Here is a 26,280-nt window from a genome sequence, read left to right on the forward strand (position 1 = left end):
AGAATGCCGGATCGGTTTCATTGCAGCACATCTCGGCGAGTTCTCATTCTGGGGTAAGATGGATTCACGAGCCTGTGTGATATATTATTTGTATTCTAGCTTTGGGTCGCACAGACAATAAAATAAAGACATTCCATTCTAAATCGACCTTCAGTTGAAGATTTAACACATCAACACATCTTAGTCTCCTCGAATCCTGTTTACAAACCTGAAATTGACCTAAGATCACTGAAGGTTCAACTTCACTGACTCTGTGCATGGTTTCATCCAGCCATTGATTTCCTGACCATCCCCACTCTGTGACAGTCTCCCCCCCAGCCTGCTCCCCCCCCCCTCCACCATCGATCAAGTGTGTCCCTCAGGTCCTGAAAGGTTGGCTGGCAACATGTGACGAGATAATCCATCACCCACCTGGTGATTCAGCGATCTCTTTGTCTTTCTCTGACTCTCTACCTAGCTTTCTCTTGCTCTGTCTTTTATACCCTATCTCTCCCATGCTGTCCTTATGACCTTCTGTTCTCTGCCCCTTCATCATAATTCACTCACTCCGAAAGGGCTTTTCCTTTGTCTGCCTCACACTGCAGCTCTGGTGCTGGTCTGAGTACACCAGACACCCACACCATTAGTCCTCTCTCTCCAAGGGGGGGGGGGGGGGGGGGGGGGGGGTGGCTTTAGATTGAGGAAGGAAGTGTGGTGAGATCATTGGAGGAGACTGAGTCGACCCACTGAGCACTAGCACAGCAGGGCTGAGTGGGAATCGGGGGTGACTCCAGAAGAAGCATTTATCATCAGAACCTTTCCCTGGGTGAGCTTTTCACTAGCGTAGCTCTCTAATGACAATTTTTACTAGAGTAGCTCTGTACTGCAGCTCTTCACTAGAGTAGCTCTATACTGCAGCTCTTCACTAGAGTAGCTCTGTACTGCAGCTCTTCACTGGAGTAGCTCTATACTGCAGCTCTTCACTAGAGTAGCTCTATACTGCAGCTCTTCACTAGAGTAGCTCTGTACTGCAGCTCTTCACTAGAGTCGCTCTATACTGCAGCTCTTCACTAGAGTAGCTCTATGCTGCAGCTATTCAATAGAGTAGCTCTATGCTGCAGCTCTTCACTAGAGTAGCTCTATACTGCAGCTCTTCACTAGAGTAGCTCTATGCTGCAGCTATTCACTATGCTGCAGTGTTTCACTAGAGGAGCTCAGTACAGAAGCAGAATGCTCTAGATGCTTCTCTGCCTTCGAAGGCTGGTGGCTCAGACTGACACACTGATGAAAGCTCAACAACAGTGGCCTTTAGAGCAGGACTGACATGTATTGGCCACAACCTGTTTTCTGAATCAGGATGTAAGGAAGGTGTTGTGCATTTTTAAGTAGGAGGGGCATATTTTACATCTGGTCATCTCGGGAAAAAAAAAGGGAACTTCCCTTTCGAACTATGTTAGGTCATTAACAGGGACAGGGAAACAGTGTGCAGTTGCACAAGATGTTGCACAAAGGTTATATTTCACACGTATACTGAAGCAACACACTTGGCATGCTGCATGGTCAGTAGTGTGTCTTTGTGTCTGTGGCTGGCATACTTCAGTAACCTCGCTTAGCAACCCCTCAGATTAGCTAGTATATCAGCTTGTATTCTTTCCCCCTTCCTTTTCCTTCTCCTTCTCCCCTCTTTCTCTCCTTCTCCTCCTCCTCCTCATCCTCCTCTCCATCCTCTCCTCTCTGTACTTCTCCTCCTTCTCCTCTCCTCTCTTCTGTCCTCCTCCTCCACCTCTCCTCCTTCTCCTCTCTAACTTGTCCCCTGAGTAGAAACACCAGAGAAGTGTAATCTTTTATCTAACATGACTCATTAAAAGGACATTTGAGTTCATTACCACTTAGAGACTCAATTTTGTGTTCATCTCTAGTGATCTTGATTGCTTTGCTTTTCAAAGTCCTTAAAAGGCTTCTATTGCTTCTGAATGTAAATGAAAGCCATACTGAGTATACAAAGAGCTCTCATAATTGTATTCGGTGACTGTATCTTGATGTGCTGATGTGTAAAGCGGCTACATATGGATGAGCTTGATGTTCTGTTGTTATTGGGTAATTAATTCGTGAAGGGCTCAGGAAATAGGCCGTGACAATCGCAGGCAGCCTAAAGGAGCCCCACTGAAACCCTCAGAACTGCAAATCTTAGAGACTCTTTCATGCTTCCTCTCTCCTATATTTCCAGTTTCTGCCGTTGGAAAGCCATTGGGTTTGTTTTGCTGGTAGTTTTGATTTCAGAACAAAATGAATTAAATTCACTCCAATCAGGAGATGACATGCTGTTGTTTGTTTTTAACAGTTTTAATCCAATCTGTACCACCTCAGAGCTCGCTTTCAATCCCCTGGAGGATTCCTCTGTACTACTACTGATTACAAATACTATAACCAAGCATATGTTTGAAACCTCTAATCATCTTTTCATCTAAATCAATCTTACTATTTACATTTTACATTCGTATTACAATACGTTTTTATTATGCTGCATGTGTCCTCCTCTTAAGCATCTTATCCCATCTTAGCAGATTGTGTGTGTGTCTCTGGTTGTTCCACCACATCAGCAAGGGTGCCCCAAGATAAGGATCCAGGAGAGGATCCCTATGCATGGGCAACACATTGACACAGCTCAGGCCTGGATCCAGTATCGGAAAGAGTGAACCAGGGGGGTTCTGACAGGAAGCTGGCAGAGGTGTGATGGACGGATGAGGCTGAGTGTCTGGGGGGGGGGGGGGCGGCGGGTAGAAGGAGAGGAAGGGAGATGAGAGGAGAAGAGAGCCTGCAGAAGGTTCCAGATGGATGCATGTCATTCTGTAGACTTTACCAGAAATCGTCATCCAGCTGGGCTGCCATGCTTTATTTGCTTCTGCTTTTTCTTGGACATGTTGTACGTTTCATCTAAAAAAGATTCTTCTTTTAAGTTTCTGTTTTGTGGTTTCATTTAATTGGATTTGAAGCTGGTTTGTGGGTTGACACCGGGGAGCGGACAAACATGTCTATTTCTTTTCACAGCATGAAGTATCATGCCAGAACTGTCACTATAAAAGGAACTATAGAACAGCAACCTTTTTCATCAGCAGCTGTTAAGTTTCTATTTTAAAAAGCTGTCAAAACTGGCAGAGGATTACTTTTAATGTCGAGGATGTCCTATTCTTACTAAGATTACACTCTCTCTGTCCCTTTCTCTCTTTTTCTGTCTCTGTCTCTCTTTTTCTGTCTCTCGCCTCTCTCTGTCTGTCCCTCTTTCGGTCTTTATCTTTCTGTGTCTCGGTTTCTTCCACTATCTTCCTCTCTCTCTTAATCTGTCTTCTGATCTCTCAGTCAAAAGCAGATAAGCTGCGGAGGGAATCTTGGTGAGCTATTCTGTTACCAGATGTAACATGACAATCTGTGTTTTTGGGGATGGTGTAATTGTGTGTGTTTCAATATTCCTCCACACCTGCTCCCCTCTGTGTCCCCTCCAGATCCTCAAGTCACAACCATGTCTGCCTTCCAAACCCTTTTCCACATAGGCTTATGTAATGGGTTTAAGTCATGTGCTGCAGCCTAGTTAAGTATTTATCGCGCCTTTCGCAGCAGGAAAGAACAGGCTCCATGATGTCTGTTTCTTCTACTCAGGACTCCCCTCCTCTTCTCTTCTCTCCTCTCCTGTGTTTGTGTGTGTGTGTGTTTGTGTATGAGTGTGTATTTGTGTCTCACCTGAATGAAAGGCTGTCTGCTGTGATGGTTCCTAGAACGTTCTGAGCTCACGCATACAGTACCCCACCATGACGTTCTTGGCAGCTTTCCCCGGTACCCAGCTCTCCCACAGAAGGAACAAGAAGGAGTGGCCATATGGGGAGACCAGAAAAACAAACCGATTACTTGTCTTGGTGTCTGTTAACTGTAACGTATTATATTCCACAACAGATAGCAGTCTCCCATACACATCGGCTCGTTTGACATGCAATTGCATTTACATTTTGTTCATCAAGCAGTTGCTTTTATCCTGTCCACATAGAAAGTACAACAGACGTTCAAGGATCGGAAATGTGTTGTAAAATACTGTATTTTGGTGGTCAGATTTGGGAAGTGTGTTTACATGCCACATTGTAAAGTGACCACTTCTCCTTCATATCTTTACCAAGCACAGCAAATCAAAAAACACAAGCCTCAAATCCTCTGTGAGCCGTGGATTATGTTCTTCACAGATTGTCAACAAAGCCACGTCGCAACAGAGACAACAGCATTCAACTACACAACTCAATCTATGTTGTTGTACTATAGACTATTGTTGATTTTTTTGCTATTATCGTCCTTCAGATGTACTGTAATGTCATAAGAATTCCTATTACTGTAAGTCCAAACAATTATAAGGTTTAACGTTTATGGGAGATCATTTTATGTAATTGATAAAAGAAAGAAAGAGAGAAAGGGTCTGTGTATAATCTTGTGCCAAACTGTAAATTATACATCACAATGAAATATTAAGCAGATTCTTTTCTGAAATAAAAACAAAACAAAAACAACAATAATTGCCCTGCTCTAGTGTTACCAGGGAGATAAAAAGCACAAAACACTCTTTCTTTCTGTCCTCTCTTCTCTGTGTCTGTTGAACTGACGGTGTACCCTCTAGAGCTAACGCAGTTTGCAGGCGATGAAACCCAATCAGATCCCTCGCCTCTCTCCTTCCTCCCGTTCCTCCCGCTGTGTGCTCGCTCACCCGACAAAGAGACGTGTCATCACACTCGCCTTTCAGCCGAGGGGAGCTGAGGGAAAGTAGGATGCAGGAGCACCCGCAAAGGGTTAAGAGGAGCTTCTGGCTGTCATCAATATTTAAGCCTTTCCTCCTGTCTATATGTCATCTCTTCTTACTGCCGTCTGTAAGTTGTTCAGTCATGAGTTTGAGGTCTCCTCAGCTAAGGGTGGTGTGGGTATAGAAACAGCAGGCCCCGAAACAGAGCGGCAGGGATCTAGGTAGTGGTACAGATTGTGGCTTGTCGGAGGCACATCTATGCGTATATGTAGTGTGTTCCTGTTATGACCCCCGGCCCACAGTGATATTTGTACTGTCAAGGCACAGGCATTGTCTCACGCCACACCACAGATAGCGCAACCTTCCGTATACAGTACAGTACAGGTCTATTTCAAAAGCTTTGGTCGTGCCAATCTTGTCTACAGCAGTCATTTGAAGCTGCTCTCGAATTATTCCCCATATTGTAAAGAATGTTTAACCTATGACTGTCTCAATTTGGCTTTGTTCTGGCTGACGACAGAGACAGATGGCAGCTGAAAAGTGAAAATGATCATTTTACTCGACTGCATCAGTGATCGAGTCTCTTCTGGTGCTTTGCCAAAGAGCTCTTATTGGCTAATATCTGGATGGGAAGGGACCTTGTTGCCATGAGGGTAGCATCTGTCAGCACTGTTAATGCAGGTGATTAAACATGAGCAATAACATCACCCTTTGCTTCTCTCTCGGGAGGTCATTTGAGAGCCCAAACTATATTTTTATATAAAGTTTGACAGCAGTTTTCCTTTTTAAAAGCTGAATCTCGCTTCTAGAATAATTTCTTGACTCAGACTCAGATGCCTCAGAGCCAAATAATCTGAAGCCCGACCTCATTTCCATATTACTGTCATGTTTAAAGGCCCCATTAAGGTGAGTCAGTAATAAGTCGAGTCTGTGAAGGCTCTGTACACCTATTTTCAATCTGATAGATGTCAGGGCTTTCCCCCGCACAGTGCAAGTGCAGCCAGTTGGCCTTAAGGCCTGTCTCTCAAGTCTAGAAGCACGTCCCTCCTGGTGGTATATGTGAGGGGGGGGGGGGGAGCTCACCATATGTCCCCTCTGATTAGAGCTAACATTCCTTAGGGTATGGGGAGAAAAAGGGCCTTCAAGTTCAATTTTTGTACAGGTACATTGGAATTCTTGGTCCAGCACTTTTCAACTGTGTCTAACCTCAATCCAGTATGATCTTACATCTTCATTTTTACATATATTATCCTAATCCTGTCCTATGTGAGCTAATATTTGTATTAACTATATGCAATAAAGAAAATGTAGACTGATGTAGGAATTATTTCGGGGGTAATTAAGTGGGGATATCTCTTCTTCAAATATACAGTGTATTTGAGCCTACTAATTACATCCTTATCGATCTCATGTCCTCTAATCAGTCTTGCCATCACCATCATCCTCTAAATCAGGAATAATCAAGGCTCAAGAACGTATTCCGCTTTCCTTTTCCTAAGCATAAGCAACACTGCATACCTCAGGTGATTCTAGAACCTTGGCAGTGAGAGGGGGAGTTGTTACCCAAAAATAAAGAGAACTTGTCACCTTCACAAAGTGGGCCACCTTGTCAGAGCTCCCCATTCTCCAAGGTGAGGCGCGGAGGTCAATCAGGCATTCACTCATTTCTTTGCAGGTCACCGTTTCCTATAGCATATAGGCGACCAACAATGACCGTTGTCAGGGCATGAGTAAGAGTTCACCAAAAGCTCACCGAAGATCACAGGTTATGTCACGGGTCACCCTATTTCGCTGAATACTGCCTTTCTATCAATGTTAAGAAACAAAACCTTACAGAATGAGTGAACTTAGGTAAACCGACACATTTACACAAGAAGTATGCAAATCACGTGATCAACTACGCAGGTGTTTTTTCCGTAATACAGGTGTGGGGGCTGTTATGCGAGCAAATACATCATCGGTTGCAAAAGAAAAAACTTGCAGGCTTATGTCTCGAGACGTGTGTGCCTCCCTTGTTAATAATGCATAGCCTTGGTGAAACTTTAATTTTCAAGTTGAGAGCTTCTGAGACAACTATCTGGTGTGCGTTTCCCAACCCTTGCATCCAGGTCACTGCTGCAGTGGAGAACAAAGACAGACTATTTACACTTCAAACTTGATAGCTGGTGTTAATATCCATGTATGCTACCTCAGGACAGTGCTTGTATGGATGAGTTGGCTGAAATACTAAGCTAAGCTTAGACAGCAGTGACATTTAGAATAACATTTGGAATACTTGCCTCATTGATATGTGCGAGAGCAACATTCGCTCCGTCGACAGAATCTGAATTTGTTTTCTAATTGCTGGAAAACAATTGGTTCCTGGATGCACATGATTTCCCTTTCATCTCCTGTTTATTTAATCTGCAAAGCCCTTTGTTGAGAACACTGCAGCAATAAAGCTCCATGGATCTCATCTGCACACTCTGAGATGTTAAGACGCGCATTGCAGCGTTGAAAACATATATTTAGTCATTTACTCTACAAACATTATGATTAAAGCTTTGAAGGAGAGAATACAAAATGTGGCACTTGACTAACCTTTGTATTTATAGTCCACAGTTGGCCAGGGGAGGAAATCAGTTCAGGCAATGTTGAAAAAAACCTTGATAAATTATATCAAATGCATGAAATGCATCAAAGAAGTGGGATTACTGGCTGAAACTTCAGCCAACCTCAAACACAAACTCACCTTGACATTTGGAGGCATTGTTGTGTCCTGCTGTTTAAATGGCAGGCTTGTACCTCATTTCCTGTTAGCCTGTTTAAAGACTCCCGGATAACAGGCAGGAACACAGATACCCACTAATAGAACCCTTGTCCTTGTCTCTATGAACAGACACAAAGGCAGTTCATCACACTACAAAACACATTAATACTGTTACACTCATTAAACGTAAAAAAATAATTGACAAGTTGTCTGTAATACATTTAATGATTCCCGCTTGCCACAGCATATTAACAGCTCCTTCCTCATTGTGGCTGGCAGTAGCGTATCGACAAAGATTTGCATCATCACTTGTCATGTGTTGGGTGTGTGTGTATCTTGCCAGGGGCTTTAAACAAAGCGTTTCTAATGAGTCATGCCACCAAGTGGGATCAACATTAAAAATAAACATCTGAGTACAAATTTGGATCTCGAGGTGAGTTCTATTAATACTCTGTGATGAGCTGTGGTCTTTGTGACAGAAAGAAGCAGCACTTGACAATACCGCCCTTTCAACATTCAAATAACATTGTTATAGTGAAGTGGCTTTCTGTGGGTTGAAACATCTTCACCAAGAACAGGCAGCAATTCAGTACAACTTTGTAATGTAAAAAGGTTTCAGTACAATGCTGCATTTTGTATTTTCAAAACACAAGCATAAAAATGCTTGATTCACTTTTAGACTAACCTCAACTATTTAGAAACACCTGCTCTAGGATCAAGCAGCAATACGTGATAACTTAGTTAAAAATGATCTTATCTGTTTTTATTTATGCATAGGCCTACTGCTTATTGCATTTAACAACGGAAAGTGATGTCATCTCACCCACACATGCTTGGGAAACGTATTTCCACTTGAAGGTTTGTATCACACTAACCTGGCCACATGCCCAAAACGATTGCTCAGTCTGGAGTCTGTATCTGGTGCATACATGGGGAATAGGGTAAGAGTCAAGTCTGCTGGTCGATATGGGCAATGATTCATACTTTCATCCTTCCATTTTTGCCCACAGCAATAGTCTAAGTCAGGGGCAGATGAGCCAGCGTGTTTGTTTACATCTCTCACGGTCTGCCTGTTATCACACAAAAGTCGTTATGAGCTGTAATTACAGTAATGGGATACAGGGTTTCATTAATCATGCAGCACACATTCTATAGATCTCCGAGCAACTATAATGTATATTTATTAATTATAGACTAGAAGACATCCTCAGCACAGCGTCAGTTTGATCTGGTCTAAGATGTAAACGTTCACTATTGACCCATGTTTTTGCTGTGTAACGGTAACAGTGTTTGATATTGTTGGAACAAACCATCATCATAGGGATAATGAGGAGGCACGTTGTCCAACATTTCTAAAGTCCTGCCCCTCCCATTGGTACAACGTTGTCCCGGTGACAACCCGGTTTACGTGATGACGCTGGATGTATATGAGCGCAAGCGGCGGGATCTCTCTCCCTTTTACCGCCATCAGAGCGGAGTCTTTTTCTCTGGGACCGCTTCACTGCGCAGCACAACCTAGTCAAGCCGCCAGCGAAAGGTAAGCGAATGACATGAAAATTTCTATCTGCAGACTTTATCTACACCAACAGTGTTTCCCATTTTCGCTCTTTGGCAGCTTTCGATATGGATGTGTTTATGTTGCATCCGTTGAACTGTTTAGGTAGACAGTGATGTAAAATGGAGCTGTAGCTTACCAGCTAGCTAACGTGTTAGCTCGCCAAATCAGACAGCAGCAGCCATTGAGACACAAGGCTTCCACCATGATGTGTTCCATGCACGATGAAATCCTTAATGTTCAGCCCGGCTGTAAAGAGTTCCTTGAAATAAATGTATATTTGGGTCGTGGTTTCAGAAGTGTTTAACCATTATGATTTTGTTGGCTATCGTCTTTTCAGTTAGACTTGACCTTATTTCTCGATAAGCCTTCAGGGAGGGGGGCATGTGGAGGGAGGGAGATGTGGGTGCCCCAAGTTTTTGGGTGTCTGATCGCAGTGCGAGCTAAAGAAGAATACATGCTATAGGTGGCTTATTTGGTGTCGTTCCCGACTAAATGTATTTCTACCAAAGACTGTTCCCTGTTTACAGTTGAGGCATGACCTGTCATATACCTGTCAACGCAGCGGCTAAGTGCGTAGCTCTCAACTCAAAGCAAGTGATGGTAAACGAATTAAGCATGTACACTAGGGTTGAGTAATGGAGAGGACAACACCAATGGCTCACTAGCATCAGCTAGCTTGTTAACATCACTCGGAACATTGTTTTATGTCACATGGTTGCTGATCAGGCAGCCCAAGTACGTGCCTGATACACATTCTGACAGTTCTTTAAGAGTTCGCCAGGCCGTGGATGCTTGACTTGCAGCTAGCTTGCTAGCCAGCCATCTACCATTCCTTTGTCAACCATTGCATTGGCATGAGCGGTGCATTCAACACGTGGTCCCAGACGACTAGTAAAGGGCGCGTTTCTGAGATGAGTCAATCAATAGGCATTTCCACGTGCCAATTTATTTTCCTTGCAAAACATTTGGGGCTTGTGTTTTGGTGTAGTGTGGGACCATACATTTGCAGTATTCGTTTCATAAAACTTAGTTTTTGTGGTTGATCAAAGCATACATTGCAGAACAATCCTTGACTATATGCAAGCTATGTTGGGTATGAATGGAGTAGTCAGGCTCAAACGCTCATTAAAGCATTCGTGTGGAAATGCTTTGACATGCGAGTTTCCAGGTATGTCAGGAACTTAACGAATGACAACTGGACATAGCACTACTGATGTCTAGTCCTGGGGTCTTGGCCAAGTTGAAACTAGGATATTGTCCCGGCTTTACATGACTTGCTGGTGTTTGTTTTTAGGTTGGTTCTTTTCAGAATCGTTGTGCTGGGAAAGGCTTTTTACAGTCTTGTGCTCTGGCATGAATAATTTGGTATAGCAAAGAGCATACTCGGCAGGTAACAGTTTCTTGACCTGACACTATTATAAATTGCTTGACCGGTGCCCCTTTTTTTGTGTTCCCTTACTTAAATAATGAGGCTTTCATTTTTGAACCTTTTTAATGCAATGTGCTCTGGCACATATCACCTTCTTCTGCTTTGCTGGGCAGGGGAAGTCCTCTCTCTTACCCTCAGGTTGGATGAAGATTGAAGTTCAGGGGTGGTAGTTGGCCAAATAAGAAAAGCTACATGGCTTTTGAGTGCCTGTTTTGTCAAAAATCCCTCCAGCTGGGATTACCTGGCCCAGACAATTTGTCACCTTGTGTTTCTGGAACGATTTGGTTTCATTTTGGCTGTGTTTCTTTTCTACTAGCGTTGATGAAATCACAGGTGAGCTACACAGGTTCACAACATTGTGAATGCATTGCAGCTGCATGGGAGTGGCCAGCTAGCTGGATGATGGATGAGAGCAGGAGCAGACATGTGAGGAACAGATAGATGATGGTGGGGCTTCCTCACCTGTCTATCATCGGAGGACCAGACTATAGCTAGCCTAGGTTGGCACTTGTCTTGGACTACACAAGGCCTGTTTGTAAATACTTAACATTAAAAGATTAAACTCAATAACTAGATGTACCACATAAGCTTTTAGGCATTGGACACAGTTGTGGCTGGGACGTATGCCTCATGACTGCTTGTGTTCAGCCCTGTGAGAAGCCAGTCTGGTCATCAGTCACACTCACCATGTGGTCATCAGTCCCCTTCATCCCCAGCCACAGGCCTCTTCACACCACCAGCTCCTGTCCACCCCCTATCCCCTATCCCCACCAGCCCCAAACCCTACCTGAGTCTTGGTCAGTGCTGTAAGAGACTCCCCAGGCCGCTGTGGGTCGTCCTGAGGGGGCCTCAGGTGTAGTGACCCCATCACGTCATCTCACCAGCAGCCCAAGCTGTAGCCCAGGGCTCCGAGCACACATCAGTGTGTACGCGTTTGTGGTAACTGTAATAGGCTAGAGAAGATGGTGGCAGATCTGAGAGATGAATGAACAGATGGCTCATAAGGAAAAACTTTGTTTTAATATCTTCTGCTAAAATGGCCATCTGTGAACTCTGTATTTGATTGATTTTTAGTTTTGATAGGGTGCCAAACCTGCTTGCGCTGTACGTTCAACAGTCAGGGGTAGGATTACAGTCAAGAGGCCATTTTGATGTTGATAAGCTGAGTGATGAAAATCATATTTTAAACTGCACTTCAGTTAATACTCTGAGCTTTGGAAAAGCTTTCTTCTATGCTACTGTGATGAAATCGGCTGACACATCTGACAATTTAGCATCTTGAAATGGCATAAGTTAACTATTGAAACTGTGAACCTTTTCCAAACTTTCCTTCTGCTTGCCGTTTCCCTTGAATGAAACCACTTTGTTTAACCATGCCCTCAAACGTTCTCCCTCCTTTCTCCACAGTATCACTCAAGACTCGGCTACGATGGCAGACATTGACAAGTAAGTGCATCTTCTGCACTCTATTTGCTACTGTGCAACACAGAACTTTGTTGCTTAAGTGCCCATTTTGCTGAAGTGTTTGGTGTTTTTACTATTGTGGCTTTGGCTCACTACCCTGTCATCCTATAGAATCGTCTGACACTACCCACGCTTTCTATTGGTAGTTAGGCTTGCTCATCATAACTGCTGACCCTCCTGTTGCAGCCACACTGTCAAAGACAGTGGTTTTCAACCCTGGTCCTCAAGGCAGCCTCTGTCCTGCTTGTTTTAGATGTTTCCCTGTTCCAACACACCTGATTCAAATGAACGGTCATAAGCAGGCTTCTGCAGACCTGGATAACGACCCATTCATTTGAATCAGGTGTGTTGGAGCAGGGAAACATCTAAAACATGCAGGGCAGCCCTGAGGACCAGGGTTGGGAACCACTGGTCTAGGACCTGTCAATTGCTCGTACGTGGAACAGCGTGGTCTGCACTGGCTACAACTATAACGTGTGACCAGATGGCTTGTGTACTTGTAGTGTTTTACATGCAGAGTGAATGTAGTCGAATCCCCTTGGGGAAGGCACTGTCTGCACCAGTTGCCCAGGAGCCTCCAGGCAACACTATGCAGCTGCGATGTGGAGGTAGTCTCTAGAGGAAGGCTTTGGTAGTAGAGCCAAAGGAGACACTCGTCACCTCTGTTTTCAGTCTGGTCTCTCGCAGAATTAAACAAGCTCCACTCAGAATTTAAGATTTTCTTCCAGTGACATTTCAGAATACCATCAGCAAGGTGGGGTTAATACCCACCTCTCATTAGACTTTGGTTAATGCCCATGAACAGGACAAGACTCGGGTTCAAGTTAGCAGTGAGATGAATCTTGACACCAGAGTAGCAGGCTGTGTATGTGAGGAGGACAGCTAGCTCTCCCATCTGCCTGGTCTGGCCCTTCCTCCCACCAAGCTGCCATCACACTAACTGTTTACTTAGCCCTGGCTGCTTGGGATGCCATGCCTGGGGTCAGGTTTCTCCTGCTCCGTCTGACTCCCCCTCCCTCCCTCCCTCCCACTCTGGCTCTTAACCACACACTGGTAAAGAGGCTCACCTTTTAACACAACCACACACACACACAGAAGCAGACTCAATCGTCCACAGCTGCATGATCTCTTGCCTTATTGCCCGTGCTCCGTCTCTCACACACACACACACACACACACACACAGATCCCCTGTGGGCTTGTCATCTGCTGGCTGACACCTCCTGTTAGTTTAATAGTGGGGCCTTGACGTTGGTCCAGGATGCCTGTATTGTCACACACAAGGACCCAGCCCCTCGGCCCCACAGTCTGTCACCGCGACACCCTCCACTGTTAGTCCATTGATCTCCCACACGTTCCCAGACTGACAGGAAGATGAAGGGTGGAACTCATAGGCCGTCCCTGCATGACGAGTTGGCAGCTCGTGGAGGTCGCCTCGTCACTCCAGGATCTGAAAACGAAGGTCCCCCCTCCCCCCAAAGCTAAGGCTTTACTGCCCATTGTTATTCAGAGAGGGAGGGCACGCAGAAGTTGAAATGGTTGTCAGTTCTGCACAGTGAATCCTCCCTCTTGAAAAGGCCACCAGGACGGGGCCTTTGATTAGTGTGAGCCTCCCTCTTCTGTCTCTGCAGTAAAGACCAAGCTGAGCTGGACCCGGCAGACATGGAGGATGTGGAGGAAGTGGAGGAGGAGGAGACCGGAGAAGACGTCAACAGCAAAGGTGAGGTCGCCAGGGGCGCGGCCACCCCCCAGGTTCTGCCTGGTTAGCGATAACCTGACACGACCAGAAGTGTCCAGTGGACCACCCAAGATCTGTATGGGTGGTTTGGGATTGAAGCGATGCATTTTTCTTCATTCTGGGATTTTCTAACGACTCCTTTTCCTACTCTGTTAGATGGTGACATTTGTTATTTAAAGCCTGTACGACACTTAGACAAGGCTTTAAACAAGCTTATCGTATCCCACAACGAGTCTTGTCACAGTGACGCACTCGAAGGAACGGCAGCTGTCGTCCAGGCCTTGCTCTGCTCACCAGTGTTTCTGCTGTGCATCCCCAAGTTTAGGAGCCATTAAAGGTTAAAGGTCACCCTGTTGGTGTGTTCATGTCCCCCTGTCAGACGCACTGAGCTGCTGGTCAGTCACGAGTGGCAAGGCCAGGCAGGAATAAACACTTCAGCTGACTGGTGTATGAAGGCAGGGCATGTCTGCTGGCTCCCTATGTAAATTATGCAGCAATGCTCCCCTCTCTCCCTTTCCCCAGTGCTCTCCCTCTCTTTGTCTGTCTCACTATCTCTTTCTATCTCTCTCTCTCCATTGCTCTACCTCACCCTCTCTCTCCCTCCGCCCCAGTCATTGTGCGGACGTTTGTTCTCTCTCGCTGTGAGATGTGACTGTCAATCAGGCGGCAGGGTGAATCACATTTGCCTGTTGGGCAGAAAGGAAAACTCTACCACGTGTGGGGTGTTGGTTCCAGTTGAAACTGAATGGATTTGTAGAGCCCCCTTTTATTTTAAATGAAGGGTCTGACCACTTGGTCTTATGCTGTGGATGCTGTATGAATATAGGAATGAAGACCTGAAAGGGACTTCCTGTCCTGTGAGTTTTTCTGCTATGTGTGAGCATGACAGGTGCTGGCAACATGAAGGACTCCAGTGATTGTTTTGTCTGCCACCTATTTGATTGCCTTTCACCTCAGTAAACATGTTAAAACTGTGGTGTTGTCCCTCTGCTTTCTGTAGAGCCGTCTTATCCATTCTTTTCTCCCCCAAAATGGATGTCTTGTGTTCTAAATTTAGGGATCAAATGGTTGTCTTGTATTCTGAATGAATGTTTGTTTTTCTTAAAATTGTGTTTTGGATCTTAATTGGGGGTGTTTTCGATCTTAATAGGGGGTGTTTTGGATCTTGATTGGGGGTGTTTGGGATCTTGATTGGGGGTGTTTTGGATCTTGATTGGGGGTGTTTTGGATCTTAAATGGGTGTTTTGTGTCCTCAGCTCGCCAGCTCACGGTGCAGATGATGCAGAACCCACAGATCCTGGCTGCGTTGCAGGAGAGGCTTGACGGCCTGGTTGGCTCGCCGTCAGGATACATGGAGAGGTGAGGCCGCAGTCTGCTTCCTGTTCCTGCCCCCCTTCACTACCACTTCCTGTAGCCTAATGTTTCATGTTCATTAAAGAAAAGTGTATAGATTTTTCTGGGTCAGGCCAGTCAATTTAACCTGAAACTGCAGGGATGGAACACAATAAGCAGTGTTTCTATCAAAAGGCTGCTTTTGATTTAGTGCTTGAGAGATTTTTGCATCCAACATGTCTAAAATGGGGATGAGAATTGAAATGAGATCATGGACCCTTCTCCATCACCAAAGCATTAACTGAAGGACCAGGGACACCCCATGATTAAACCTCTAAAGTCTCCTTCCAATAAGAACATCATTTCTGCACCCAGCCATTAAACAAGGCAGATCTCCATAAAAGCTGTTGTTGACTCGTCCCCCCTGCATGGCTGCGTTGGTGGGTGGGTGCCGGCAGGGCCACCTTGAGTTATCGAAGCCCAGAGGAGGAAGAGACACTGGGGGTGTCGCTGAGGCAGAGAAGCCTTCGGCAAATTAACTGTCCAACAGTTTACCACTGGAACTCGAGGGCTGGGACGTTTTCAGCCTCAGAAATTAATCTTCATGGCCTCGGTTCTAATGCTGGTTTAAAAAAAGGCATGAGGTAGTTGTCACAGTAGAAGAGGTTTAGAGCAGGAACCACATTTATAAAATAAAATAAAAACTACAAACACTATACTGTGTATACTACAAGGATACCATGAGTTCATTTAGCAGACATTTCCTCTAAAGCCCCTTCAACCTAGATCTTGATCTGCAGTCAAATGCTCCACCCCTGAGCAATACAGACGTGTTGGTTGCCCTTGGTGTCTGACTGTTACTGGAGGGAGGCCAGTTGACTGATCAATCAACCACAGTGAGGCAGGAATAACCCATTATTTAATAATTCAGTTCTGCTCTTCATCTCCAGTCAGCCCTACCCAGGATGCAATGCCTAAGGGCCTTCGCCTACGTCTCGTTCTGTAGTGCTGAGGACAGAGATCATGCTCCAGAACTGTCTTTCTCTTGAATCCAGTTACCCACCCCCCTTTTAGTAAAACTCAAGTCACCATGGGAAGCTTATACTTGATCAGAGTTCTTAATCTTGTCTGTCTAAGAATTGTATTTTTCAACTTTTTAATGTGTAAGTGTTTACATTTGAATGCTTGTGTATTCACATGACTTGAGAATTGCCTCAGGAAGACTGACTAAGTTTGGATGTATAGATGTGTCTGAGACTTATCAATGGCATCCAAATGACATTACCATTACCTACTAAAAGAGGAACTGTACTGTACATAACTGGTTGCAATCAAGTCACATGCATTAGGAATGTACATCTTATGCCATAGGACCATAGCTTCATGTAATCTACCAATAGACGAAGGCTGCAACTCATTCTTGTTAGTTTTGGCCTTGAGGTGAAGCCTCCTCTGAACTACCCATGTTTATTGTTGCTCTCAATCAAGTTGAGTTTTTACATAGCCATGACTGGCCCACATGGGACTGCATGCTCACAAGATCCTTTTCCTCTGAAGGACCTTTGTTAGCCAACCCTTGGTGGGCTGTGCCAGTGAATGTCCTGGTTACCCTGGTAACCCTGTCCTCTCCGTGTCCACTCCAGCTTACCGAAGGTCGTAAAGAGGCGCGTCAACGCCCTGAAGAACCTCCAGGTCAAATGTGCCCACATTGAGGCCAAGTTCTACGAGGAGGTCCACGAGCTGGAGAGGAAATACGCAGCCCTGTACCAGCCTCTCTTTGACAAGGTAAGATGCCCCCCTCCCTGTGCGGGCCTCGTGCCTGTGTGATCCCTGGGTCGTCCTGTAGAATGGCAGCCCTGTCTGACCGTGGTTGTCTTGGGTAGGGGATGCAGTGCTGCTTTGTGGTGAGCAGCCTGTGTGACTGCCTTGTTCCTCTGTTGGCTGCTTCTTATCCAAGGCTGACAGCCTTTAGCTCCCCTCCACACACACACACACACACACACACACACACACACACACACACACACACCCTTTGAGGCTTGTTCAAGATTTAACCCAAATAAAAGAGCTGTTCTAGGGACCTGGTTATAATGGAGAAGTATGGTGGGGGAGAGGGTGGTCAGACCAACACACAGTGCTGCCAGACTGCTGGCTAGTGGACACAAAGCGCTGGCTTGGCAGACCAGTCCCTATTGCACTTATCTTGGTTTACACAGATAACTTGGTGTGTCGGACGAGGGTGTGGTGGGATTGAATGGGCTGTGTATTCCTTCCCCTTAACCCTCGAGCTCTTGGCATCAGTGCCTTGGTGTGGGGGGGGGGTTCAAGTTCTGGCTTCCTGTTCTGTTCCCCTCAGACATCAAGTTAAACACACAGCCCAAGCACACAACGCTGTCACCCAAGCAACCACTTAAGTCTCTGCCTAGTTCAGCTGTATGTTATAGCCATCAGGTCTTGTGCTTGTACTGGTGTACCCTCTTTAAGGAAACAGCACCATGTGCCCTGTGTGACTGGGCTGTGGCTCTGTCTCTCCCTCCCCTGTGTCCTCTGCAGAGGAGCGACATAGTGAAGGCCAGCTACGAGCCCACAGACGAGGAGTGTGAGTGGAAGGCTGATGAGGAGGAAGAGCTGACAGTAAGTAAGAAGGTACAGGTGACTCTATGCCTCCTATGTCACCCCAGCACCCACCCACACACACACACACACACACACCCAGCAGGACCCGGGGGGCACGCCTCTCAGCCCATCTGATTGATGTCATTGCAAATGCATGTTGAATTTGATTTTCAGTGTTGAGCACAAATGTATCTTCCCATTTAATGCATGTTTCTTGGTAGATCTGTAAAAAAAAGAGAGAAGTGTATTTTGGGAAATGAGGCCCAGTGTCCTGCCCTTTTTGACGAGGATGCCTCCACCCTCCCTGTCTTCCATCTCTTTCCTAGGAGGAGATGAAGGAGAAGGCCAAGGTGGAGGAGGAGAAGAAGGACGAGGAGAAGGAAGACCCCAAAGGCATCCCAGAGTTCTGGCTAACGGTTTTCAAGAACGTGGACCTGCTGAGCGACATGCTGCAGGTAGGCAGGGCTCGCTGAGCGGGGAGCCACATGCCGGCTCGGGGAGGAAACTAGGTCACAACAGGGCCATAATTACTGCTCACACTGGGGGGCTGGGGCCATGCTGCCACCTAGTGGCTACATCAGGAAATGCATGTTCACTTTCACGTCATCTCCAAACCAAGGGACAAATTCTGCATATAATGAGTACAGTAGATCAAGGGATCATCACAGTTCAGTTTTTCGGTGTTTAGTGCCAAGGAACGGTGTGTTGTAACTAGACTGCAACAATAACAATCGACTACAATCTTGCGTAATTCTTGTGATGGGACAGTGTGTCAAAAACAGCTTATATTGTTGGGGGGGAAGTCGAAGACTTAATGTCTAACATTGTTTCTAGGAGCATGATGAGCCCATCCTCAAACATTTACAAGACATCAAAGTCAAATTCTCAGATCCAGGCCAGCCAATGGTGAGTTCCAGATCATGCTGTGATTGAAAAGTATTTGTTGACAGTATTTTATACCTTTTTTGTCATTGGCATATTATTCATGCTCAAACTCGTCTCTCCTCGTTGCACTCTCCTGTCTCCAGAGCTTCTCATTAGAATTCTACTTTGAGGCCAACGAGTTCTTCACAAACACAATTTTGACCAAAACCTACAAGATGAGGTCAGAGCCAGATGAGAGCGACCCCTTCTCCTTTGACGGGCCAGAGATCATGGGCTGCACAGGGTACGGACCAATCAGCGCCTTAGTTCCTCACACCCTGAACTTGGGGACCAATCACCTGTCTTATAACCCCATACCCTGAGCCTCAGAGCCAATCGGTTACCAGTCTGAACCTTACCTTTAATCCTCCTCTGTCCCACAGTTGTACGATTGACTGGACGAAGGGCAAGAACGTCACGTTCAAGACCATCAAGAAGAAGCAGAAACACAAGGGGCGTGGCACGGTCAGGACGGTCACCAAGACCGTCCCCAACGACTCCTTCTTCAACTTCTTCACTCCGCCAGAGGGTAAGAACTCTGAACATCTGTTGGATGCATTTTGCGTGCTCAAAATAACACTGCTTTTCAACCTGTCGTATTGATCATTGAAATCTTTTTCAATCCACAGTTCCAGAAAGTGGAGAACTGGTAAGTAGAGCCCCTTGTTTGACAATACATCTTTTATTTACCAGATGACTTGATCCCAGCCAGCATAGAGGACAAAATTGCAGCCTGTTGATCAGCAGTAAAACAGTCTCCCACTGAGCTATACCCAGTCACTAGGTAATACTACCTGATCGGGTGACGGGTGGAGCTCAGTGGCAGAGCCCTTGCCTGTAGATCAACACAGGGTTTAGGTTGTGCAGTGATGCGGCGTGGTCTCACTATGTGTGTCTGCTCCAGGATGAGGACTCTGAGGCAGTGCTGGCTGCAGACTTTGAGATCGGACACTTCATCCGCGAGCGCATCGTCCCCCGGGCTGTGCTCTACTTCACGGGAGAGGCCATCGAGGATGACGATGACGATGTGGGTAGTTTGTGACGTGTGTGTGTGTGTGCCCCAGCATACAATCGAGGGTTATAGGGACCAAAACTAACCAAATTATTAAATAATTGAATGGCTAAATACTTGAATACATTAAAATTATATAATAAAATTAGACCCAAAATGTATAAATGTTACGTGTACTTGTGATATTTATTTATACATTTACGTTTTCATTTGTTCGAAATGTATACAGTTTGTATGTCAATTAGGCATTCAATTATATTGTTTATTTATGAAAGTATTTAACCATTTAATTTTAGAGTTTTGGCCTCTATAATCCTCCATAGCGTACAGCAGCTTGTGCCAGAGGGAGCTAGCAACTGTGAATATAGCAGCTCTGTGTGTGTAGCTTGTCTGTACCTCGACATGTCTCTAACCCTGGTGTTCTGTATATTCCAGTATGATGAGGAAGGAGAGGAGGCTGATGATGAGGTACGTAACCCAGGGTCTCTGCCACACTGGTGCTGCAGCTCCTACAGGACATCCTCAAACATTCTGGGGTGTTAACACTGCTAACGTCCTGTCTGTCTGTCTGCCTGTCTGTCTGCAGGAGGGGGAGGAGGAGGCGGATGAAGAGAACGACCCAGACTATGATCCCAAGGTGGGTAACAACTGACTGGTCTCGCTAAGACAAGGCCGCTCGGTCACGACTGACTCCTAGTGCGACCACAGCTAGAAGATTTCAACATACAGAATACATACTGTCCAAATGCATCCCATCACACACCAGCTTTTCCACATGTTGTTTTTGTTGTGGCTGCCCTCCTGGCTTCTCTCAGGCGATCACAGGTCCAATGATAGCTTCAGCTCCTCTGACGGGCTACAGGGCCTCCACATTCAGTCATAGGAATAGATCCTTGGTGTAGGGGGAGACTAAATGGTCCTCTACTCTTCCTGTGGTAGCCAGGGAAGCATGCTGGCTCTCAATCTTGCTTTCTTGAAACTGCATGTAAATCGGCAACTAAATACTAATTTTTCCAGAGCATTTGTGGTGCAGGTTTTGGTTTTGTTTATTTATCAAACTTTTCCTTTTGGGTGAAATGGGTGCTGTACTCTTGCGTCTGCCAGCCTGTTGACAAGCCTCAAATTCTGTATTCCTGCTACTTAGCTTTTGAAAGAGTCATTCATGTTCTTATTTGCGATCACTGGGCACCCTGTCAGCTCCTCTCTATACGTTTCTCCTCACTAGGTTTAAGTGATCTGTAGAAATAACCCCATCCTGGTAGGTACAGCTTGTGAATTGTCAGCTTACTGCACCCGCCCCCCCTCCCCCCTCCTTTACATCCATCTCTATTCACCCTCCCATCTCTTCATCCCTCATGCACTTACAACTAACATAGTGGGTTGGTGTTGTTGTTTTGTACAGTTTCCTTTAACCCTAGAGCCCTGCTTTAAGCGTCTGTATTTCTGTATGTTGAAGTTAGTCCAACCCCCTTCCCCCCCATTTTCCAACCAGACCAAATTCGTCCCGTCTTGCTAAAAGTCTCTTTCCGACACCCAAATATTTATTTATTAGTTTGGTTCTTGTCTGGGAAAAGAATGTTGGGTGTATGCCATCAAGTTTTGTGCCGTTTGGATGTTCTTATGTCACTGTGAGTCACCGCTCCATCCGTCAGCACTCCTCCCCCTCTTGGTTGTGACACATCAGGGGAGGGTGTAGCCGGCGTCATGGCGACCATGGATTTGCTTTCAGTCGTTCGACCTGTGGGTCTAGGAGGACACCTCGCTGGCGTTCAGATGGGCCTCCTCTCCTGACGGCATTGTGACCTGCAGACCAGTCAAGTCCCTTGTCACAGAAGGGCTTTGAGGTCCCGGGTCACGAGGCCAGAAGGGCTTTGAGGTCCCGGGTCACGAGGCCAGAAGGGCTTTGAGGTCCAGGGTCACGAGGCCAGAAGGGCTTTGAGGTCCCGGGTCACGAGGCCGAAGGGCTTTGAGGTCCCGGGTCACGAGGCCGAAGGGCTTTGAGGTCCCAGGTCATGTGGCCAGCTGGCCTCCTGGGCCCACTGGTCAGAGCTTCTCATAAGGCCTGCATTCCCTTCAGACAGCCTGTCGTCCTGTCCTTCTGAAGGAGACATGCAGCTGTTATGACTGCTCCTAGGTGTGCTCTGTGTACCATTTGACTAGAACCCTCCATCACTACTGTCACTCTTAGTTGGAGAACAATTCTGGCAATGGACTTTTTATAGTTGGGTTTTCTGGGGGGAAGTTAAACACCTACATCGGTATTAATGAAACCTATTGCTTCAATTGTACAAAAAACCATTGATGGTGTTGTGGTCAGTGTTGAATGTAACTGAGGTGCAGTCCAACATTGTCCTGTCTCCTTGTGGTTCTGTGCAGAAGGACGCAAACCCTCCAGCAGAGTGCAAGCAGCAGTGAAGTCCATCTCTGGAGGCCTTGAGGATCAACTGCACTGTAACAGCTTCTCAAATAAAACATAGATACTTACCGCCTTATAATGTTTTGTATTTTTCTTGGTAGAAATAATAAGAAAAGGGTTTCAAGATTTTTGTTACGGGAAAAAACCTACAAAAACAACTCATGATTAAATAATGGGAGCTGGGGCTCAATATGCATAGTATTTTACTAGACCTGTTTTTTTCCCTCTTCTGTACCGATAGTTAGAATGCAGGAAAAAAAAGAAAAAAAACCTTCCCTTGAACAGCATGAACATGTGTCTCACTGCTAATCTAGTTTGGGTTCTTGTGAAGTCTTTTGTTGTATTGCTCTTAGACAACAGCTGTGGTGAGACTGTATCCAGACGTCATCAAAATGCCAACCCGTTTCCTTTTCATTTGAATTCCCCCCCCCTCCCCCACTTCTCCCTCTTGACCTTTGTTTGCCACCATGTGTTTAGGCCACTGGGTTTTCAGAGGAAACCTGTTAGTTGAAGTATAGCAGGGCTCTTGGCACAGTCATGACAATGCTGTGTTCCTTATGTAGTCGTGAAGGAAGAGAAGTGATGTCATCATGTAGCTGAGTCATGTGGGTGCTCAGCTGGCCCTCCACTTGATCAGGCAGGGTGGCTTGCAGGGCGGCTTGCAGGGCCTGCCCAGGCCACTAGTTAACCTCGTACAATCTGAACATTCCTGTGTAGGCAGACTGCTTAAGCACTGGTAGTGCGCTACATTTCTTTGACTTAATGGACTTAATTGTTAAATGAACAGGGGCATGTATTGGTGCTGCTATGTTATAGAAAATGAAGTCTGCAATTTATCTAATTTGTATTGTATTTTCTTTTAACTTCCCTAATGTTAGGTTTTAGATTTACAGCGCTTTTGAAGGGATTTTTTTTTTATTTTTATTAAGAGCACATGGCTTGATGTAGCCCAGTCACACTTCCCCTTAGCGACAGATCCTTAAAGTGGACTGGCAGTTCCCCCAGTCGCCATCAGGTGGCGCCCACACACCTACATGTGGCTCGTAAGCCCACGGTTGCTTGACTGTTGTCTTTTCTATAGCACTTTGTACTACTTTGTCATGTACCAGTGGTGTCCTCTGTGAGCTGGGCTGAATATTCCTTCTAGAACATTCTGAAGTGAGCAGCACTTATGTGATTTGCTCTTGTGATATACCAAACATATAGCCTCACTTAATCACAGGAGTCTGAAGTGCATCACCCTTAACTTGGGAATCACATTGGGCTAGTGTTAGCTCTGGGCAGAGTAAGTCCTGGATGAGGTGTATTTAAGATGTAGGGCAAACCCAATTTAGTCAACCAAATCAAGTGTGTTTTGTGCTCTGGGAGGTTTTGACTGGCTCTCTGGGGTCCTGAAGAAGCCGTGTGTGACATGACTGTCTCAGACGGTCTGTGAGTTCATGCTCCTGATTATCACTGTGAAGGGAAGAAGGGAGGAAGGCTTCCTGGTAGAGGGAAGACTGAGGTCTTCTGTTGGCACCTTCAGCCTCCACATCCCCCCCCCCCCCCCCCCCCCCCCCCCCCCCCCCCCCCAAATCTGTAGCCTGTCCCCTTACCCAGTAGGCCACATGGAAGCATGATAGAGCAATACATAGTTAAGGGGGATGGACAATTTAGTAATTGGACCCAATGTGTTTCCAAAGTTAAGCCAAGTGCAGCCAGTTGTGTTTGTAGATGTATGTCCAGGTGGAAGCCCCCATCCCTCGTTTTGCTGCCTTCTGTAGTGGAGTTTCAGAGGAACACAGTGGTGGGGACAGACGGGAGAGATCAGTGATTGTTGCTGTGGGGACCTGACTGGATTCTGTTGGGATCCTTTTGAGCAGCTGTTGTCAAAGCGAAATGCTATGCTACAAAATACTAATGTACTCAATAATTGTACGTGTATGTATATTCATGAATAAATTGGTTAAACGTGCCGTTGTGTTTTTATTTGTGTTAAGTTCGGTTTCTCACATGTTAAACTTCAATGTTTTAATGAAGCTTTCTGATTCATGGGGGTATGCTGTGTATTGGCCATTAGGGTGTTGACACTCACAGGTCAAACGCTAACTCAGGTTAATCATGCAGTAATGGTGTGGACTTGTCATCTGACAAATGGCCTGCAACACTAGCATTTCAGCTGGGTATAGGCCTACAATCGAATTAAGTTCAATAAAAGTCACTAGCCATCCAAAAAGGCCTACTTCCAAAGCCGCAGATAGGATTTGAGGAAACCTAAATTGGTGCCCACACCATGTCCATAGTTGATCTTTATAAGAGGATTACATTTCAATAAACCCCTGCCTCACTTTGGTATTCTAGTGCTGAACATTTTCTGTATTTTGTAGTCGGAGTTTAAATTGGTCTGGGACACCTTTGGAGATTGGCCACTGTGACATTGATAGGCCATTGCACACTGCAGGAGGGGCAGTCTCTGCCTACGAGTTCTCTTTCCGCTGAAATTCACTTGGTGGGCGGTCCACATGCGAGAGAGAGCCTCAGTCACAACGAGAATATCAGCCACTCTAGCGATCGGCTGCCGACGGATAAAGGCTAGGCTACCACGGAACATTGTGCAGAATAGGCATTAGGTTACAGTCTCAACCCCCACTTAATGCAGTGACCACTTCATAATTCGATGCCTTCGAACTCTCCGGCAGAGAGGACGAAGAAACGTTTGCTATTCCTACGAAGAATTTGAGCGTTTAGTCATGATGTTGGAGAACGGCGGAAAGATACTGAAAGAGGGTCTTCTGGAGAAGCGGAGCGATGGCTTGCTGCAGCTGTGGAAGAAAAAGCATTGCGTCCTAACAGAGGATGGGGTTCTGCTTCTCCCGCCGAAGCAGCACGACCATCCGCATCATCAGCACCACGGCGGCGGAGATACCGGCAAAATCAAGGAGCTGCACTTTGCCAACATGAAAACAGTGGACTGCGTCGAAAGGAAAGGAAAATATATCTACTTCACAGTTGTCATGATGGAGGGCAAGGAGATAGATTTCAGGTGTCCACAGGACGAAGGCTGGAATGCCGAGATAACTTTGCAAATGGTGCAATACAAGAACAGGCAGGCGATACTGGCCGTGAAGTCGACGAGACAGAAACAGCAGCTGCTTGTAGTTCAGCTACCGGGACAAAAAATGGTTCGGAGCTCGCCAAACGTTGCGTGACCTGCGCCTTGGACATTCGACATTTGAGGTAAGACATATGAGATGTCTTGGTGGCTTAATTACATGGCCCCTTTAGAGGTGGAAATCCACCGCGCGAAAATTGCTTGGATACACATTCTTCGGCCTCGTTTGATATTTGATAAGGCTCAGGATACAAGATCACCTTACCCCGTAGCCCAACATGGATTTTACGCGCAAGGATGACTGCAGGGATAGGCTTTGATGCATTTATGAACCGTGTATTGGTTTCATTGTTCTAGATCATAGTATGCTCACATTTCACAATAAATTTGACGACACCTAGTAGGCAGCAGGCTAAATGACAACGTTTTACGCACAGGGTGTTCAAAGCACCAAATGTTGTGCGGCTGGAGCCTATTTTAGTCCACTGACCTTAGGCTACTTAATAACATAGTTACCCCTAAATTCAAAAGAACACAAGAAAATTGGCTATGGGGCAGTTCCCCGATTTTCCTGAAAACGTTAAAGCCTATTCTCTTTAGTCTGGTATCAGGTGATAATGCAGAAGCATGTAGACTTGGGTTAGGAACTGGCTACTGACTTCACACCTCTTCGCCTAACTCATTACTCTTTAAAGATGATCCTACGCTAATTGCTAATTGTGTGTCAATTGAGTCTTTTGTTAGCACAATCATTTGTGTAAGGTGTCTTACTGCGCTGACCCAAATGTATTGTATCCGCAGGTCAATTGGACATTCAGCTGAAAGATCAATCTAGACCCCGGAGCCAGCTGCGTCTCCCCCGCTTCGCGAAGGAGCGCCACTTCCCAGGAAGCCCCTCATTCAATATTGGGTTCCAAAGACCAGCATCCGTCATTCAAAGTCTTATTGCCATTAGAGACTTATTGAAAAGACAAAAGAGGCCTATAGCATGGGAGAAACCAACGGTATTCCAATGTGCTATGTTGTGTCTACTCGTCTTATTTATTAGATGTATATATTTTTTTATCTGAATAATGTCTGTTGATGAATGTTCAGTATGGTTGTTACTGGAGTTGAAATTAGGGAATGTTCACACTAGGAGATGTGTCTCAATTTCAGTATAAGCATCAGTATTTTGTCATCTTGGTGGATGGTAGCTTTTG

The 26,280-nt window shown here is 45.8% G+C and overlaps 2 protein-coding genes and 1 long non-coding RNA gene across 5 annotated transcripts; 2 read left to right on the plus strand and 1 right to left on the minus strand.

Moving 5' to 3' along the window:
- Positions 1-6,343: 6,343 nt before the first annotated feature.
- On the minus strand, positions 6,344-7,762 carry LOC124469596. Its single transcript, XR_006956316.1, has 4 exons — positions 7,719-7,762; positions 7,482-7,618; positions 7,331-7,394; positions 6,344-6,436 (listed from the first exon to the last, which is right to left on the minus strand). It is a non-coding gene; the product is annotated as an uncharacterized LOC124469596 (long non-coding RNA).
- A 1,170-nt stretch (positions 7,763-8,932) lies between these two features.
- Positions 8,933-23,941, plus strand: nap1l1 (nucleosome assembly protein 1-like 1). Of its 3 annotated transcripts, XM_047022828.1 has the most exons (16): positions 8,933-9,036; positions 11,894-11,932; positions 13,581-13,669; positions 14,944-15,046; positions 16,663-16,804; positions 17,573-17,665; positions 17,962-18,090; positions 18,470-18,541; positions 18,664-18,803; positions 18,943-19,088; positions 19,189-19,208; positions 19,464-19,586; positions 20,007-20,039; positions 20,158-20,208; positions 20,797-20,829; positions 21,948-23,941. In XM_047022828.1, the coding sequence occupies exons 2-15, from the start codon at positions 11,916-11,918 to the stop codon at positions 20,800-20,802; spliced, it is 1,164 nt and encodes a 387-aa protein (XP_046878784.1). In that variant the 5' UTR covers positions 8,933-9,036; positions 11,894-11,915; the 3' UTR covers positions 20,803-20,829; positions 21,948-23,941. The 3 variants fall into 3 exon arrangements, with proteins under 3 accessions (XP_046878784.1, XP_046878782.1, XP_046878783.1); XM_047022826.1 differs by lacking the exon at positions 20,797-20,829; XM_047022827.1 differs by lacking the exon at positions 20,797-20,829 and having other exon boundaries at positions 17,573-17,653.
- A 529-nt stretch (positions 23,942-24,470) lies between these two features.
- phlda1 (pleckstrin homology-like domain, family A, member 1) lies at positions 24,471-25,199 on the plus strand. The gene has a single exon (XM_047022831.1). The coding sequence runs from the start codon at positions 24,717-24,719 to the stop codon at positions 25,173-25,175; it is 459 nt and encodes a 152-aa protein (XP_046878787.1). The 5' UTR covers positions 24,471-24,716; the 3' UTR covers positions 25,176-25,199.
- Positions 25,200-26,280: the final 1,081 nt, after the last annotated feature.

The sequence above is a fragment of the Hypomesus transpacificus genome, chromosome 7 (assembly GCF_021917145.1).
Source record: "Hypomesus transpacificus isolate Combined female chromosome 7, fHypTra1, whole genome shotgun sequence".
Taxonomy (NCBI): Eukaryota; Metazoa; Chordata; class Actinopteri; order Osmeriformes; family Osmeridae; genus Hypomesus; species Hypomesus transpacificus.

Coding starts and splice junctions, on each gene's coding strand:
- nap1l1 (XM_047022826.1), top strand. Junction 19,209..19,463: donor TTCCAGAAAGTGGAGAACTG/GTAAGTAGAGCC, acceptor TGTCTGCTCCAG/GATGAGGACTCTGAGGCAGT. Junction 20,040..20,157: donor GAGAGGAGGCTGATGATGAG/GTACGTAACCCA, acceptor GTCTGTCTGCAG/GAGGGGGAGGAGGAGGCGGA.
- phlda1 (XM_047022831.1), top strand. CDS start 24,717: ATGATGTTGGAGAACGGCGGAAAGATACTGAAAGAGGGTCTTCTGGAG.